At 43.0% G+C, this 18,516-nt stretch overlaps 1 protein-coding gene across 2 annotated transcripts in view; it reads right to left on the reverse strand.

Annotated features, from left to right (window-relative positions):
* Nucleotides 1-3,689: 3,689 nt before the first annotated feature.
* The window catches only part of nadkb (NAD kinase b), a 99,065-nt gene continuing 84,238 nt past the window's right edge, over nt 3,690-18,516 (reverse strand). The window contains exons 11-13 of one of the 2 annotated variants that reach the window (XR_010017605.1): nt 16,170-16,252; nt 4,854-5,533; nt 3,690-4,677 (exon numbers count right to left, since the gene is read on the reverse strand). Coding sequence is in view for 1 of the 2 variants with exons in the window: in XM_063045301.1 (XP_062901371.1) it covers nt 5,374-5,533; nt 16,170-16,252 (243 nt within the window). In the remaining variant the exon portion in view is untranslated. Of the gene's footprint in view, nt 5,534-16,169; nt 16,253-18,516 lie in introns of both variants that reach the window. The other variant, XM_063045301.1, reaches the window with a different exon arrangement.

Consider the following 18,516-nt stretch of genomic DNA (forward strand, 5'->3'; position numbering starts at 1 on the left):
ACTCGTGAAGTTTAAGAGACTACTAGACAGGTATATGGAGGAAGTTGAGGTGGGGGTTTATATGGGAGGCAGGGTTTGAGGGTCTGTAATGTGCTGTACTATTCTATGTTCATGAGGCAACCAAAACTGAACACAATACTCCAAGTTTGGTCTAACTTTTAACAAAATAAGGCAGAAAAAGTTATTCTGACTAATTGCAATGAACTGTTAGAAGCAGATTGGTAGCTTCCAAAAGGAGCTTGAATAATATGTGGGGTTAGGATTGGGAATGGGTCTGATGCCTACTTTCTGCTGTAAGATGCTGAAAGCCTTCATCACAAAATTGGGGGCAAGCAGCACGGGATTTTCCATACTTAAGTAATAAGGAACTGTTTTTCTTTTTATGACTGAGATTTCTGTCCCATAACTAAAGCAGAGCTTCTGTGGCTAGCTTCTTTCTGGGGATTATTGCCTAAACTGATGTCAGGTAAGTGTTCAATTGTATTATTTTTGTCATTGTAGATTGGGAAAATGAAGTTGGTACCAGATTCTAAGTGGGGGATTTCTAGAATGCCAACGAGATGGCTTTTTAGAGCATCGTGTGGTTGAGGATTGGGAAGCTTTTAAAAACAAACAGAAGGCAATGATAGAATATGAAAGTAAATTAGCCATTAATATAAAAGAGGATACATTTCTGGAGAAAGTTTTGGTAAAGTTTAAAAGAGCGACGAGAGTGGATATCGGGCTGCTGGAAAAGGATGATGGAGAGTTGGTAACGTGGGACAAGGAAATGATGGATAAACTAGGTATTTTGCAGCAGTCTTCACTGTGGAAGACACTAGCAGTATGGTGGAAGTTCCAGGTGTCAGGGATCATGAAGTGCATTAAGTTAACATTATTAGAGGGAAGGTTCTTGGGAAACAAAGGTAGATAAAGTCATTTGGACCAGATGATGTACATCCCAGGGTTCTGAAAGAGGTTGCTGAAGAGATTGTGGAGGCATTAGTAATGATCTATCAAGAATCACTAGATCGTGGAATGGTCTGGAAGACTGGAAAATTGCAAATGTCACATCACCCTTCAAAAAGGGAGAGAGACGGAAGGAAACTATAGGGCAGTTAGTCTGACCTCAGTGGTTGGGAAGGTTTTGGAGTTGATTATTAAGGATGAGATCTCAAGGCGCTTGGAGACACATGATAAAATAGGCCGTAGTCAGCATGGTTACTCAAGGTAAAATCTCACCTGACAAATCCGTTGGAATTCTTTAAAGAAATGCAACAGGATAGACCAAGGAGAATTGGTTGATGTTGTTTACTTGGATTTTCAGAAGGCCTTTGACAAGATGCCACAAGAGGCTGTTAAACAAGCTGCAAGCCCATGATATTACAGGAAAGATTCTAGCATGGATAAAGCAGTGGCTGATTGGCAGGAGGCAAAGAGTGGGAATAAAGGGAGCCATTTCTGACTGGCTGCCGATGACTAGTGGTGGTCCAAAGGAGTCTGTGTTAGGACCAATTCTTTTTACATTATATGTCAATGATTTGAATGATGGCTTTGCTGCAACATTTGCAGATGATATGAAGGTAATTTTAAGGAAATTAGAGAGGCTACAGAAGTACTTAGATTAGGAGAATGGGCATTAGAAATTGCAGGTGGAATACGTCATTGGGGGATATATGGTCGTGCACTTTGGTAGAAGAAATGAAAGCGTTGACTATTTTCTAAATGGAGACAAAATACAAAAATAAGGCACGAAAGGATGCAACATTAGCGTTTATTTCAAGAGGACTGGAATATAAAAACAAGGATGTAATGTTGAGACTTTACAAAGCAGTGGTGAGACCTCGGAGTATTGAGGTTTTGAGCTCCTTAGAAAGGATGTGCTGAAACTGGTAGGATTCAAAAGAGGTACACAAAAATAATTCCAGGATTTAATGGCTTGTCTCCTGAAGAGTGTTTGATGGCTCTTGGCGAGTATTCACTTGAATTCAGAAGAATGAGGGGTGACCTCATCGAAACCTATTGAATGGTGAAAGGCCTTGATAGAGTGGATGTTGAGATGATATTTCCTACCATGTGAGAGTAAGGCAAGTGGGGACAGCCTCAGAACAGAGGAGTATCCTTTCAGAACAGGGATGAGGTGGAATTCTTTGCCACAGTTATTTGTGGATGCCAAGTCTTCATGTATATTTAAGTCAGAGATTGACAGATTCTTGATTGGTCAGGGATAGGGGAAGGCGGCAGGAAATTGGGGCTGAGAGGAAAATTGGATTAGCCATGATGAAATGCTGAATTGAGTAAATCTGAAAGACTGCCTCATCTGAAAAAAATGCTTGGGCTTCCAGAAGAAAACTGAAAAGGGCTGGAATTGCATCTGTAGTTCCAGGGGAAGGTGCCTGGAGTGGGGGTGGCCATTGCTAGTGATGGAAGAGTGGACCAGAGAGTCAGAGGTCTGTCCCTTCAAAATACTACAAAAGGAAGATGTCTGTTGGAGCTGTCACCCTATAATAGGCAGAAATTAAAGTATGATTTTTGAATCTGGAGTCTAGGTGGGAGTGCAAGATGAGAATGAGGAACTTTTTGTCCTGGGTGAGAGCAGTAGTGCAGGAAATGAGATATAGTGCAAGCCAGAGAGATATGCAACCCATGCTAGTGGAGAAAGCACAGTATTGTTAAAAAAAATTTGAACACTGGTCATCAGAATTGTATGATTAAAGCAAGGGAAACTAGAATAGAGTGGACTCAAAGAAGATGGAGGGAAGTCAAGATAGGACAGAACAGTACAATACAGGAATAAGCCCTTCGGCCCGCCATGTGAATCTAGACTAACCCCATTTGCCTGTACATCACTCCATTCCCTGCCTGTTTGTTTGCTCATCTAAATGCCTCCTAAACGTTGCCACTGTACCTGCCTCACAACCACCCTTTGTACAAAAAGCTTCTTTCACACATCTTTAAACTTTCAACAACATAAAGTGATTCAGTGTTTGAGGGCATTCATGAACAAGTATAGATTGGAAAGAATCTTGGTTCCCAATGGCCAGAGCTATTGGTCCCAAGCAGCTGAGACCACAGATACTGGAATCTGGAGCAGCAAAACAAGAAGCTGGAGGAACATTTGTTGGGGTTGGGATAGAGGATGGGAAGTCATTGTTTCTGGTGAAGATTTTTCATCTGACTGGTAAGATCTCAATCTGAAACCTTGGCTGTCCATTTCCTCCATAGATGTACTTGACCCCCTGAGTTCTCCAGCATCAAGTATGAGGGCCCCAGATGCAGGGTATGAGGGTCAAATGAATGTTGAAAGTGAGCAGACAGAAATGCTGTGGAACTTCAATTACCACATCCCATTTATTGCTGGTACCTCTCAACCAAATGCCAGCATGATTTTAAAGTTACATCAACTACACTGCAACACACACAAAATGCTGGAGGAACTCAACAGGTCAGGCAACATCTATGAAAATGACTAAACAATTGTCATTCATCAGTAAGGTCTCAACTGAACTGTTGATTGTTTACTCATTTCCATCACTGCTACCTGACCTGTTCAGTTCCTCCAGGATTGTGTGTGTTCCTCTAGATTTCCAGCATCTGCAGAATCTCATGTTTATCAAATACACTGCATTCCTGTTAATTTAACCAAGTAAAAGAGTAGCATGATTTAAGATTTAAAATAGTTTATTGAAAAATCTTTGGTAATTTTGTATAATATTCCATATACTTAAACTGGAAATGTAAACTGTTTTAATGTTATGGGTGTATCTGCACCAAGTTCAATATCTACCTCACTATCCTGTGCATTCATCCATTATGAAAATGTAGATATTATTTTTGAATTTGGTTCTCTTTGACATATTATCTGTAAGTTAAATTGGGAACATTAATGTCAATTACAGCTGGAAATTATTTTAGTTTGACCTCCTTAAGTTAAAGGGTGCAAACATTGAATTTTGATCATCACCCGAAATGCAGTGTTTGCTAGCTGTTGGGCATTTAGCACTGTAGCCCCAATGCATAGCTCCTCCTTTGCCCTCGTCCCTGCTCTCAGAACAACGATCATCCACAAGTTGGATCCAAGACTGACGAATTACGTTGTAGACATGCACAATGGAAATTAAACCAGGTGAAATCTCCATTCAGGCAAAAGCCACATAGGCTAGTGAAGATAACTGTATCCCATCAGACTGGGCAGGAATGAAGTTTGAATTCCCCAGGAAAGATTGGTTTGCTGATATTGCAGCCTGAACTCATCCGCACTTAAATGTGGGGCAATTGAATGAATTAACTTTAAGAAAACAAGCCAAGGAATATAGGCTGCCAATTTCGCAACAAGTCTCACTTGACTAAGTTGCAAACTAATGATAGGCCTCAAAAATAACCATTTTGAAATAGTATCTTTCCTAGATATTATTTTCTATTTTTGCCAAAGGGACAATGTAGTTACACCTCTCCATCCAAAGTGGCAAATTTTAACATCCTGGAATGCTGAAACTTGGGAAACAAAATAATGGCCAACTTCCCTTCATTCAGCAACTGGAAATAAACTTCAACTGTGCCAGTCAGTAATGATGTCGCAAGCATTAGACTTGAAGTAATGTCTTGGCTAAAAATAAATATGCATTTCAATAGCATGGCTTATAATCACTGGAGATTCCAATATATATCCAAATCAGGTTCCTTCTTCAGGTGTCGTCTCTGTGGTAAATAGAGAAATCAATCTAAAAGATCCCATAAACAGCAACAATGGTGAATCTGCTTCAATCATGGTCAATAGGGAAGCAAATGTTGGTAGGACAATGGAGAAAGATCTGTAATTCAAAGTAACAACAAATTTTTATGCCCGCAAGAGAGAACATGGGACCTTTGCTTACCAACACATCCAAAACGATGGTCTGACTCTGCAGCACCTCCTCAGCAATGGGACGAGACTGTCTTCAGGTCTCTGGAGTGATACTTCATTCCATTCTTCTGTCTCGGGTGAAACTGTCATATTCCATTTTTAACATTACATCTGCAGCGAGGATGCATTCCGTAAAATCTGCTAACTTGCTTATAAAGGCACCTTGAAAGAAAGGCAAGAAAGCAGTAATATCCAAATTCCAGTCCCGAGTGAAGGGAGCTGATGCATTTTCACCATCTTTCCCGGTTTTCTGACTGCAGGAATTTTCTTTTCTTCAGGGTGACGAAGGTACTAGGAATTGGGCATGGAAGGGGGCTTCCAGAGAGAGGAAGACAAAATAATTGTAGCTGATCAAATATTACTCTGGTAGTCTTCCAATTAATGTGAATGGGATGCATACCCTTTCAGCCTAACTCAAGGGGGTTAGGATTTATTTTTTAAGGGAAATAGCAAGGAGAGTGATATAGGGGGAAATGAACGTGCACCTCGGACTAACATTCAGTGTCTGAAGAATCCGTGATTTCTTCAAAGCGCGACTGCTTTTTGCGGACGTTCCAGTGTAGGCACTCGGCAAGGCTATCAAACCAGTCATACACAAGGTCATGACAGCAGATGGATGGCACTGGGTAGCAGGATGTTGTTACTGTAATACTAAAATGGAAAACATAATATGTTAACACTATCCTATTCCCTCTGATCTTGCACTCATTGCTTCAAAGTAGCACCATACAACATTTCATCTTCCAGACTGCTGGATCTAATACATTCATTCGTGTGCCATGTCATATGACACGGACGATCATGGTGTTTCCATGACCATGATTGTTCTTGGCAAATTTTTCTATGGAAGCGGTTTGCCATAGCCTTCTTCTGGGCAGTGTCCTTACAAGGCAGGTGACCCCAGCCATTATCAATACTCTTTAGAGACCCATCAGTGGTCGCATACCAAGACTTGATGTACACTAGCTGCGCATACGACCATCCACCACCTGCTCCCATGGTTTTATGTGACCCCAATCAGGAGGCTAAGCAGGGTGACCTGCAGACTAGCAGAAGGACATCGCCACCCCACCACCCAGGTTCTGATACGGCAAGGGCACAACTGTTTAATTCTAGTTTCCCCACATCAGGAAGGACATGGAAGCTGTGCAGAAGAGGATCATGAGGATGTCGCTTGGATTAGAGGGTATATACTATGAGAAATTGAATAAAGATTCGAAGAAGGAGTCTGAGAGTCTGAGTGGGAGTGCCGAAAAAGAGATTTTTGAAATTTTCGTTATTTTTTTTTCTCCAACAGCTTTCTGAGAGGCGGGACTGCGCAGGCGTGTGACGTCGGGCAGTGCAGCGCGGCAGATTTAAAAGGGCAGACATCCTGCTTCGGATTTGATTCGAAGAAGGAGTCTGAGAGTCTGAGTGGGAGTGCCGAAAAAGAGATTTTTGAAATTTTCGTTATTTTTTTTTCTCCAACGGCTTTCTGAGAGGCGGGACTGCGCAGGCGTGTGACGTCGGGCAGTGCAGCGCGGCAGATTTAAAAGGGCAGACATCCTGCTTCGGATTTGATTCGAAGAAGGAGTCTGAGAGTCTGAGTGGGAGTGCCGAAAAAGAGATTTTTGAAATTTTCGTTATTTTTTTTTTCTCCAACGGCTTTCTGAGAGGCGGGACTGCGCAGGCGTGTGACGTCGGGCAGTGCAGCGCGGCAGATTTAAAAGGGCAGACATCCTGCTTCGGATTTGATTCGAAGAAGGAGTCTGAGAGTCTGAGTGGGAGTGCCGAAAAAGAGATTTTTGAAATTTTCGTTATTTTTTTTTCTCCAACGGCTTTCTGAGAGGCGGGACTGCGCAGGCGTGTGACGTAGGGCAGTGCAGCGCGGCAGATTTAAAAGGAACAGAGCCTCATAGAGCGGGCAGCGTAGTTTGCGGGCGGCGGAGTGAGCCGGGAGCAGAGTGAAGACTTAAGGGCTTCGGCTCACCGGGCTTAGGCGGAAGCGGGTGAGGCGAGGAAGGTTTGACATTCATTTTCTGTTGCTATTTGAGGAGAGGGGCATTATGACTGTGAGGGCAGTTTGCTGTTCTCGGTGTCGGATGTGGGAGGCCCTGGAGTCTCCAAGCCTCCCGGACGTCTACATCTGCGCCAAGTGCATCGAGATGCAGCTCCTAAGGGACCGCGTTACGGAACTGGAGCTGCAGCTCGATGACCTTCGTCTGGTCAGGGAGAGTGAGGAGGTGATAGAGAGGAGTGGAAGGCAGGTGGTCACGCCGGGGCCACGGGAGGCAGACAAGTGGGTCACGGTTAGGAGGGGGAAGGGGAAAAGGAAGGTGATGGGGAGTACCCCGGCGGCTGTGCCCCTTAACAACAGGTACTCCTGTTTGAGTACTGTTGGGGGGACAGCTTACCCGGGGGAAGCGACAGTGGCCCTGCCTCCGGCACAGAGTCTGGCCCTGTAGCTCAGAAGGGTAGGGCAAGGAAGAGGAGGGCAGTTGTGATAGGGGACTCGATAGTAAGGGGGTCAGATAGGCGATTCTGTGGACGCAGTCCAGAGACTCGGATGGTAGTTTGCCTCCCTGGTGCCAGGGTCCGGGATATTTCTGATCGTGTCCAAGATATCCTGAAGTGGGAGGGTGAAGAGCCAGAGGTCCTGGTACATATAGGTACCAATGACATAGGTAGGAAAAGGGATGAGGTCCTGAAAGAAGAATATAGGGAGCTAGGAAGGGAGTTGAGAAAAAGGACCGCAAAGGTAGTAATCTCGGGATTACTGCCTGTGCCACGCGACAGTGAGAGTAGGAATGCGATGAGGTGGAGGATAAATGCGTGGCTGAGGGATTGGAGCAGGGGGCAGGGATTCAAGTTTTTGGATCATTGGGACCTCTTTTGGCGCAGGTGTGACCTGTACAAAAAGGACGGGTTACACTTAAATCCTCGGGGGACCAATATCCTGGCAGGGAGATTAGCGGGGGCTACTGAGGTGACTTTAAACTAGAATGGTTGGGGGGTGGGAATCAAATTAAAGCGGCTAGGTGTGAGGAGGTTAGTTCACAACAGAGGGATGGGAACCAGTGCAGAGAGACAGAGGGGTGTAAAGTGAGCGTAGAAGCAAAAAGTACAAAGGGGAAAAGTAAAAGTGGCAGGCCGACAAATCCAGGGCAAGCATTAAAAAGGGCTAAGAGAGTTGTAAAAGAGTGCCTGAAGGCTTTATGTGTCAATGCAAGGAGCATTCGTAATAAGGTGGATGAATTGAAAGTGCAGATTGTTATTAATGATTATGATATAGTTGGGATCACAGAGACATGGCTCCAGGGTGACCAGGGATGGGAGCTCAACGTTCAGGGATATTCAATATTCAGGAGGGATAGACACGAAGGAAGGGGAGGTGGGGTGGCGTTGCTGGTTAAAAAAGAGATTAACGCAATAGAAAGGAAGGACATAAGCCGGGAAGATGTGGAATCGATATGGGTAGAGCTGCGTAACACTAAGGGGCAGAAGACGCTGGTGGGAGTTGTGTACAGGCCACCTAACAGTAGTAGTGAGGTCGGAGATGGTATTAAACAGGAAATTAGAAATGTGTGCAATAAAGGAACAGCAGTTATAATGGGTGACTTCAATCTACATGTAGACTGGGTGAACCAAATTGGTAAAGGTGCTGAGGAAGAGGATTTCTTGGAATGTATGCGGGATGGTTTTTTGAACCAACATGTCGAGGAACCGACTAGAGAGCAGGCTATTCTGGACTGGGTTTTGAGCAATGAGGAAGGGTTAATTAGCGATCTTGTCGTGAGAGGCCCCTTGGGTAAGAGTGACCATAATATGGTGGAATTCTTCATTAACATGGAGAGTGACGTAGTTAATTCAGAAACAAAGGTTCTGAACTTAAAGAGGGGTAACTTTGAAGGTATGAGACATGAATTAGCTAAGATAGACTGGCAAATGACACTTCAAGGATTGACGGTGGATATGCAATGGCAGGCATTTAAAGGTTGCATGGATGAACTACAACAATTGTTCATCCCAGTTTGGCAAAAGAATAAATCAAGGAAGGTAGTGCACCCGTGGCTGACAAGAGAAATTAGGGATAGTATCAATTCCAAAGAAGTAGCATACAAATTAGCCAGAGAAAGTGGCTCACCTGAGGACTGGGAGAAATTCAGAGTTCAGCAGAGGAGGACAAAGGGCTTAATTAGGAAGGGGAAAAAAGATTATGAGAGAAAACTGGCAGAGAACATAAAAACGGACTGTAAAAGCTTTTATAGATATGTAAAAAGGAAAAGACTGATAAAGACAAATGTAGGTCCCCTGCAAACAGAAACAGGTGAATTGATTATGGGGAGCAAGGACATGGCAGACCAATTGAATAATTACTTTGGTTCTGTCTTCACTAAGGAGGACATAAATAATCTTCCAGAAATAGTAAGGGACAGAGGGTCCAGTGAGATGGAGGAACTGAGCGAAATACATGTTAGTAGGGAAGTGGTGTTAGGTAAATTGAAGGGATTGAAGGCAGATAAATCCCCAGGGCCAGATGGTCTGCATCCCAGAGTGCTTAAGGAAGTGGCCCAAGAAATAGTGGATGCATTAGTGATAATTTTTCAAAACTCGTTAGATTCTGGACTAGTTCCTGAGGATTGGAGGGTGGCTAATGTAACCCCACTTTTTAAAAAAGGAGGGAGAGAGAAACCGGGGAATTATAGGCCGGTTAGCCTAACGTCGGTGGTGGGGAAACTGCTGGAGTCAGTTATCAAGGATGTGATAACAGCACATTTGGAAAGCGGTGAAATGATCGGACAAAGTCAGCATGGATTTGTGAAAGGAAAATCATGTCTGACGAATCTCATAGAATTTTTTGAGGATGTAACTAGTAGAGTGGATAGGGGAGAACCAGTGGATGTGGTATATTTGGATTTTCAAAAGGCTTTTGACAAGGTCCCACATAGGAGATTAGTGTGCAAACTTAAAGCACACGGTATTGGGGGTAAGGTATTGGTGTGGGTGGAGAATTGGTTAGCAGACAGGAAGCAAAGAGTGGGAATAAACGGGACCTTTTCAGAATGGCAGGCGGTGACTAGTGGGGTACCGCAAGGCTCAGTGCTGGGACCCCAGTTGTTTACAATATATATTAATGACTTGGATGAGGGAATTAAATGCAGCATCTCCAAGTTTGCGGATGACACGAAGCTGGGTGGCAGTGTTAGCAGTGAGGAGGATGCTAAGAGGATGCAGGGTGACTTGGATAGGTTGGGTGAGTGGGCAAACTCATGGCAGATGCAATTTAATGTGGATAAATGTGAAGTTATCCACTTTGGTGGCAAAAATAGGAAAACAGATTATTATCTGAATGGTGGCCGATTAGGAAAAGGGGAGGTGCAACGAGACCTGGGTGTCATTATACACCAGTCATTGAAAGTGGGCATGCAGGTACAGCAGGCGGTGAAAAAGGCGAACGGTATGCTGGCATTTATAGCGAGAGGATTCGAGTACAGGAGCAGGGAGGTACTACTGCAGTTGTACAAGGCCTTGGTGAGACCACACCTGGAGTATTGTGTGCAGTTTTGGTCCCCTAATCTGAGGAAAGACATCTTTGCCATAGAGGGAGTACAAAGAAGGTTCACCAGATTGATTCCTGGGATGGCAGGTCTTTCATATGAAGAAAGACTGGATGAACTGGGCTTGTACTCGTTGGAATTTAGAAGATTGAGGGGGGATCTGATTGAAACGTATAAGATCCTAAAGGGATTGGACAGGCTAGATGCAGGAAGATTGTTCCCGATGTTGGGGAGGTCTAGAACGAGGGGTCACAGTTTGAGGATAGAGGGGAAGCCTTTTAGGACCGAGGTTAGGAAAAACTTCTTCACACAGAGAGTGGTGAATCTGTGGAATTCTCTGCCACAGCAAACTGTTGAGGCCAGTTCATTAGCTATGTTTAAAAGGAAGTTAGATATGGCCCTTGTGGCTACAGGGGTCAGGGGGTATGGAGGGAAGGCTGGGTTCTGAGTTGGATGATCAGCCATGATCATAATAAATGGCGGTGCAGGCTCGAAGGGCCGAATGGCCTACTCCTGCACCTATTTTCTATGTTTCTATGTTTCTAAAGTAGGTTGTCTTCTCTGGAGCAGTAGGAGAGCTGTTGGATATTTATAAGATTACAAAGGGGATAGATTGTGCACACAAGTATCTCCTAACCAGGGTCAAAACTAATACTAGAGGACATGCATTAAAGGTGAGAAGGGTAAAGTTCAAAGGAAATGTATGTGGCAAGTTTTGTTTTTACAGGTAGTGGTGTCAGAGTGGTAGTGGAGGGAAATACATTAAGAGTCTCTTAAGATTACACAGAAAATGAAGGGATATGGACATCCCCTAGGCAGAAGGGATAAATAGATGTACAGCGGAGGTTTACCAGATGCTGCATTGATTAGTTGCCTTGAACTATAAAGAATTGGACTAACTTATGAAAGGCACAGGTGAGGAAGACAACAAGACATGTCTCCCCTATCACTGAGTTAATTTTGCAGCTCTATAAAACTCAGATTAGATCACATTTGGAATATTGTGTTCAGTTCTGGTCACCTCATTATACAGAGCATTCAAGGGTGCAGAGGAGATTTACCAGCATACTGCCTGCATCAGAGAGCATGCCTTATGAGGATAGATCGAGAAAGCCAGGCCATTTCACTTTGGAGTGAAGGAGGATGAGAGGTGACTTGATCGAAGGTATGAACTATAGATGGGAGTGGATAGCCATTTTTCTGCCAGGAGAGTAATGATTAATACAAGGTGGCATAATTTCATGGTGATTGGAGGAAATTATAGGGGAGATGTAAGAGGTAGAACTTTTTTTTCCTAGACAGTAATGGAACACACTGCCAGTGTGGTGATAAAAGCAGATACATTAGGAACATTTAAGAGACTCCTTGAAAAATGGAGGGCTATATAGGAGGGAAGGGTTAGATTGATCTTAGTTTAAAAAGGTCAGCACAACATAGTGGGCTGAAGGGCCTACACTGTGCTGTACTGTTCTATTTTCTAACAGAGGTAAATAAAACTAGAAGACATAGATTTAGGATAATGGGAAAGAGATTTAGAGAGTGGCAAGCTTTGAAAAAGTATTTAGAACCTGCACTTGAATTGACTGCATGTGGAAGACAGGATTACTATGGATGGGTGCCCATTACTCAGCATAGAGATGCTGAAACAAATGGCCTGTTTCCATACTGTATGACTCTTTAAAATGTATAGTGTCATCTCACAACAGCAAATTGCTTTGTTCATCGTGGATAAAGCTGCTGATGGTTGCAAACTCAACCAGTTCTATCATAGGCAATAACCTTCCCAGCATTAAGGCCATCTCCAAATGGTGATGCCTCAGAAAGGCAACTACTGTCACAAAGGACACCCATCACCCACGGCATACTACCATCAGGGAAGAAGTAGAGGACCCTGAAGATACACACTCTGATTTAGAAAAAAGCTTCTTCCCCTCTGCCAACAAATATCTGAACAGACCAAGAAACAACCCATGAACATTACCTCAATAATTTTGCTCTCTTTTTGCACTTTTATTTATATATAAAATATACATTTTATAATATAGTATATATGATTGCAATTTGTAGTTTTTTTATGTATTGCATACCACAGAACAACACTGGATTTCAAAAGATATGTCTGTGACATTAAACCAGATTCTAATCAGCTCTATGAAGAAGAGTTATCTATGGTCACCTACCTACAGGAAAGATATCAATAAGATCGAACGATTGCAGGGAAGATTTACAAGGATGTCACCGAGACATGAACACATGAATGAAAGGAAAAGGTTGAATAGTTTAGAACTTTAGTCCCTGGAGTGAGGAGAATGAGGGGAGATTTGATAGGATGGGGTGAATACCTGTTAACTTTTTCCTCTCAGGTTGGGTGAGACTAGAACTCAAGGTCACAGATTTAGACTGAAAGGTGAAATACTTAAGAATAATGTAAGGTTTTCCTTAAATATTCTTCACTGAGAATGGTGAGAGTGGAACGAGCTGCCAGCAGAAGGGGTGGATATGAGTTTGACAGAAACATTTACAGTGCCTATAAAAATCAGCCTAGAGGGCAGCACTGTGTGGATCAAGTTTTTTGATTTCTCAAGCGCCTTTAATACTATACAGTCCTTATTGTTGTGGGAAAAGCTCCGTTCAATGCAGTTTGGCACTTCCATTGTATCGTGGATAATGGACTACCTAACTGGCACATCACATTAAGTTCGGCTTCAGAGCTGTGTGTCAGACATGGCTATAAGCAGCACTAGGGCCCCACAGGACACTGTATTGGCTCCCCTCCTGTTTACCCTGTATACCTCAGACTTTAGATAGTGGTGAGTCAAGTCCTCTGCAGAAATTCTCTGATGACTCACCAATAGTTGGATGTATAAAGGGAGGATGAAAACAAGGCCCTGGTGGAGGACTATGTCAAATGGTGTAAGCTGAATCATCTGCAGCTCAACGTTAGTAGGACAATGGAGATTATGATGGACTTTAGGAAGACTAAGACTGCACTGCCCCCTGGTATTGATGGCCAGGATGTGGTTGTGATGGGGACCTGGGGGTGCACTCGGATGACAGACTTGAGTGGAGCACCAACACAGAGGCTGTGTACATGAAGGGCCAGAGTTGCCTCTACTTCCTGAGAAGACTGAGGTCCTGTGGAGTATGCAGGCCTCTCCTTCACATGTTCTACAGTCTGTTGTCACCAGTACAATCTTCTATGCGGTGGTGTGCTGGGGCAATGGCATCAACATGGGTAACGCTAACAGGCTCAATAAACTGATTAGAAAGGCTGGTTCTGCTATAATAGTTAAACTGCACACACTGGAGGCTCTGATAGAACAAAGGACGCGAGGAAAGATCTATTTCATTTCTTCTACCAAATTGCATGACCATATTTCTTACCCTCGGCATACCACCTTGGATGAACAAAGGAGCACTTTTAGTAATAGACAAGACAACTGCACTGCTCCAAAGAGCACTATACGAAATCATTCTTACCGTCAGCCATTAGGCTCTATAATGAGCTTACCTATAGCCGGGGAAGTGATGAACCTCTGTTAGATTGGTTGAGGTAACTTTTTTTGTTCTTTCTACCTCTCTTCTAATATTTATATCTACACTTGTGATGCTGCTGTGACACTGTATTTCCTTTGGGGTCAGTAAAGTATCTATCTACTCACCACCCCACCCCCCCCCCACAGATTTTCATGTTTTAGTGTTTTACTACATTGAATCACAGTGGATTTAATTTGGCTTTTTTGACACTGATCAATGGAACAAGACACTTTCATGTCAAAGTGAAAGCAGATCTCTACAAAGTGATCTAAATTAATTACAAATATAAAACACAAAATAATTGATTGCATAAGTGTTCAAGAGATTCAAAAAACTTTGTCATTCTAACCATACGTCAGCTCTGCAGGGCAGAATGAGACGACGTTTCTCAGGGGCAGTGCAATCATAACATAACAAACGCAACACTAAATAATAAACATAACAATAAATAGTAAAACACAACAGCCACATGTCAGTTAAGATTCACCACTTCAAGTCAGTATTTAGTAGTTGCACCTCTGGCAGCAATTACAAACTTGAGTCTGTGTGGATAAGCCTCTATCAGATTTGCACATCTGGACACTGCAATTTTTCTCCATTCTTATTTACAAAACTGTTCAAGCTCTGTCAGATTGCATAGGGAATGTGAGTGAACAGCCCCTTTCAAGCGCAGACACGAGGATTTCTGCAGATGCTGGAAATTCAAGCAACACACATCAAAGTTGCTGGTGAACACTTATTTCAGACCTTCCTGATGGGGGATGGAAGTATATAGGTTATTTGAGCAACTTCACCAGCAACTTTGATATGTGTAGCCCCTTTCAAGTCCTGCCACAAATTCTCAATGGGATTGAGGTCTGGACTCTGACTTGGCGACTTCAGGTTGTTAACTTTGTTGTTTTTAAGCTATTCCTGAGTGGCTTTGACTTTATGCTTGGGGTCATTGCCTTGCTTGAGAACAAATCTTCTCTCCAAGTTGCAGTTCTCTTGCAGACTGTATCAGGTTTTCCTCCAGGATTTCTCTGTATTTTGCTGCATTCATTTCACCCTCTACCTTCACAAGCCTGCTGCAGTGAAGCATCCCCACAACTTGATGCACCCACCACCATGTTTCACAGTAGTGGGTTTCTGATGATGAGCAGCATTTGGTCTGATGGCCAAAAAGCTCAATTTTGGTTTAATCAGACCATGGAACCTTCTTCCAGCTGACTTCACAGTCTCCCACATGCCTTCTGACAAACTCTAGCCAAGATTTCATGTGAGTTTTTGTTCCAACAGTGTCTTTCTCTTTGACCCTCTCCCATGAAACTGCGACGGGTGAAGCTCCCGGGCAACAGTTGTATACACAGTCCCTCCCATCTCAACCACTGAAGCTTGTAACTCCTCAAGTTGCCATAGGTCCCCTCTTTGCACAGTCACTCAGTTTTTGAGAACAACGTGCTCGAGACAGATTTACAGTTGTGCCATATTCTTTCCATTTCTTGATGGGTGACTTAAATGTACTCCAAGGTATATTCAGTGAAATTTTCGTGTATCCATCTCCTAACTTGTGCTTTACAAGAATCTTTTCACAGAGTTGCTTGGAGTGTTCTTTTGGCTTTGTGGTGTAATTATTGCCAGGATACTGAGTCACCAACAGATGGATCTTCCAGGTACACGTGTACTTTTACTGCAATCAACTGAAACACCTTGTCTACACACTAATCTTCATTTAACTAATTATGTGACTTCTAAAACCAATTGGCTGCACCAATGAAAACTTATGCAATCAATTATTTTGTGTTTTATACTTGTAATTAATTGAGATCACTTCGTAGAAATCTGTTTTCACTTTGACACGAAAGTTTTTTTTTCCTGTTGATCAGTGTCATAAAAGCCAAATTAAATCCAGTGTTGCAAAACAATAAAAAATGAAAACTTCCAGGGGTGGGGGGGGGGGTGAATACTTTTTATAGGCACTGTAAGAGAAGTTTGTGTAAGTACATGGATGGGAGGGTTAGAGAGGGCTCGGTCCAGGTGTAGGTTGATGGAACTAGGCATAATAACATTTGCCACAGACTAGATGAGCAGCAGGGATTGTTTTGACTTTATAGTGTTCTTTGACTCTATGACTTTAGACTCTTCCCCCCACCCCTCCCCACCAGTGATAATCTCCAGTCTACTGCAGCATAAAGAACATAAAGGGGTCAGAGGTAGAGGAGTGAGATACTTGCCTGTCGGTGTGTTGTATTTCCTGTCTCCGCCTTCCATCAAATGACACCCACGCCGCATTCCTGGTGTCAGGTGACAACATTATCTACAGAAAGCAAATACAGACCAATTGTAAGCTCACAGTGCTCATCAGAGTGTCTACGCACAATTATTTTACAGAGCTTTGTGTTTATCATTTTTGGAAATGGTATTTATGGCACTGAGTTAAATAATAACGTCGGAACTGCTCAAGTGCCGAAAAACAGTGGAACAATGGAAAAGGTCTCCAACTTTATGTTGTTAGAAGTGAACATCGCAGAGGAGCTCTCTTGAACCATCAACACCTCCTTGATAGTAGAATCAGAATCAGGTTTATTATCACCCACGTCATGAAATTTGTTAATTTCACAGCAGCAGTACAAGTTGTCCAAGTCCTGTAACCTCATTGCTTCATCAGCACTACCTACCCCTCCAACTATCTTCAAATCATCTGCGAACTTTGCCACAAAGCCATCAATTCCATTACCTAATGCAAACACGAGGAAATCTGCAGATGCTGGAATTTCAAGCAACACACTTAAAAGTTGCCGGTGAACGCAGCAGGCCAGGCAGCATCTCTAGGAAGGGGTACAGTCGACGTTCCGGCTCAGACATCGACCATACCTCTTCCTAGAGATGCTGCCTGGCCTGCTGCGTTCACCAGCAACTTTTAATTCCATTATCTAAATCACTGACCAACAATGTGAAAAGTAGCAGTCCCAATACTGACCCCTGAGGAACACTACCGGTCACTGGCAGCCAACCATGAAAATATCCCCTTTATTCCCACTTGCTGCGTCCTGCAGGTCAGCCATTCCACTATCCAAATGACTTCCGAAAATCCACGTAAATGACATCCACCGCCTCTCCTTTGTCTACCCTGCTTGTTACTTCCTTGAAGAACTCTAACAGATTTGTACGGCAAGGTTTCCCTTTACAGAAACTGTGCTGACTTTGACTTATTTTACCATTAGTCTCCAAGTACCCCGAAACCTCATCCTCAGTTATGAACTCCAACACCTTCCCAACCACTGAGATTAGCTAACTGGCCTATAATTTCCTTTCTTTTGCCTTCCTCTCTTCTTAAAGAGTGGAGTGACATTTGCCATTTTCCAGTCCTTCGGAACCATGCCAAAATCAAGTGATTCTTGAAAGATCATGACCAATGCATCTGCTATCTCTTCAGCAACCTCTCTCAGGACTCTGGTCCAAGTGACTTATCCACCTCAACCTTTCAGTTTGCCTGGCACTTTTTCCTTTGTAAAAGCAATGGCACTCACTCCTGCTCCCCGACACTTACGGACCTCTGACATACTGCTCGTATTTTCCACAATGAAGACTAATGCAAAGCACTTACAAGTTCATCTGCCATTTCTTTTCCCCCAATTACTACCTCACCAGCGTTATTTTCCAGTGGTCCAATATCAATTCTCATAATCCAGAGGCACTATGGACAATCTCTAAGGCATGTGCAATATTTTTAATGGGTTTAAATGGGACAGCTAATTTCCTTTGATTTCAGAACTCTATTTTCTTATATTTCAGTTTTAATTCTTAATGCTGTTATACTTAATCATTGTATTTTATAACATTGATATGTACAGTACTTGAATAGTGCAGCAACTGTTCCTTTTAATTATAGAGTTGTTTGTTTTTAATTTAATTGTAACTTAGATGTCATTCTTAATAACACAGATGTTATTTTAAAGGTAGTCATTGTGTTTTCAGTAATTGAATTGCCAGTATGCTGTTTTGCACTAAATGCAATCTCGGTGTCCTCAGCAATGACAATAAAGCTCGATCTAACACGTTTCACTCTGATTGTTGTCTCTCCTCTTCTACATCCAATGACGACAGACAGACCTGTTACATCTTGCCAAGCAGCCACTCTTCATGTCCATACAGTAACTACTGGTGTTGACAAAACCAAATCACTCGTGCCCTGCGAATCCCAGCAAATGCAGCTCACAGCACGGTGACCAGTTTGTAATTGTGAGTGAAAAGGTGAACACTTCGTTATCCAAAGACACCAAGCCCAACTGTCACACCACCTGCCAAGACCAGCATCTCCACAGAGGAATCAAATCAAATGTTTAGGCTTGAGCACATAATCCAGATTCACAGTTCTGCACACTGCTGATTTAGATTCACTTGCACATGTACATCGAAACATGAAGTGAAATGTGCCGTTTGGATTAACAACCAACGCAGCTAAGGATGTGCAGGGACAGCTTTCAAGTAGGGTAGTGGTTAGAACAACACTATTACAGTTCTGAGCGTTCCAGATTTCAAAGTTCAATTCTAGCACTATCTGTAAGGAGTCTGTATGTT

This window comes from Mobula hypostoma, chromosome 4 (genome assembly GCF_963921235.1).
Source record: "Mobula hypostoma chromosome 4, sMobHyp1.1, whole genome shotgun sequence".
Classification (NCBI taxonomy): domain Eukaryota; kingdom Metazoa; phylum Chordata; class Chondrichthyes; order Myliobatiformes; family Myliobatidae; genus Mobula; species Mobula hypostoma.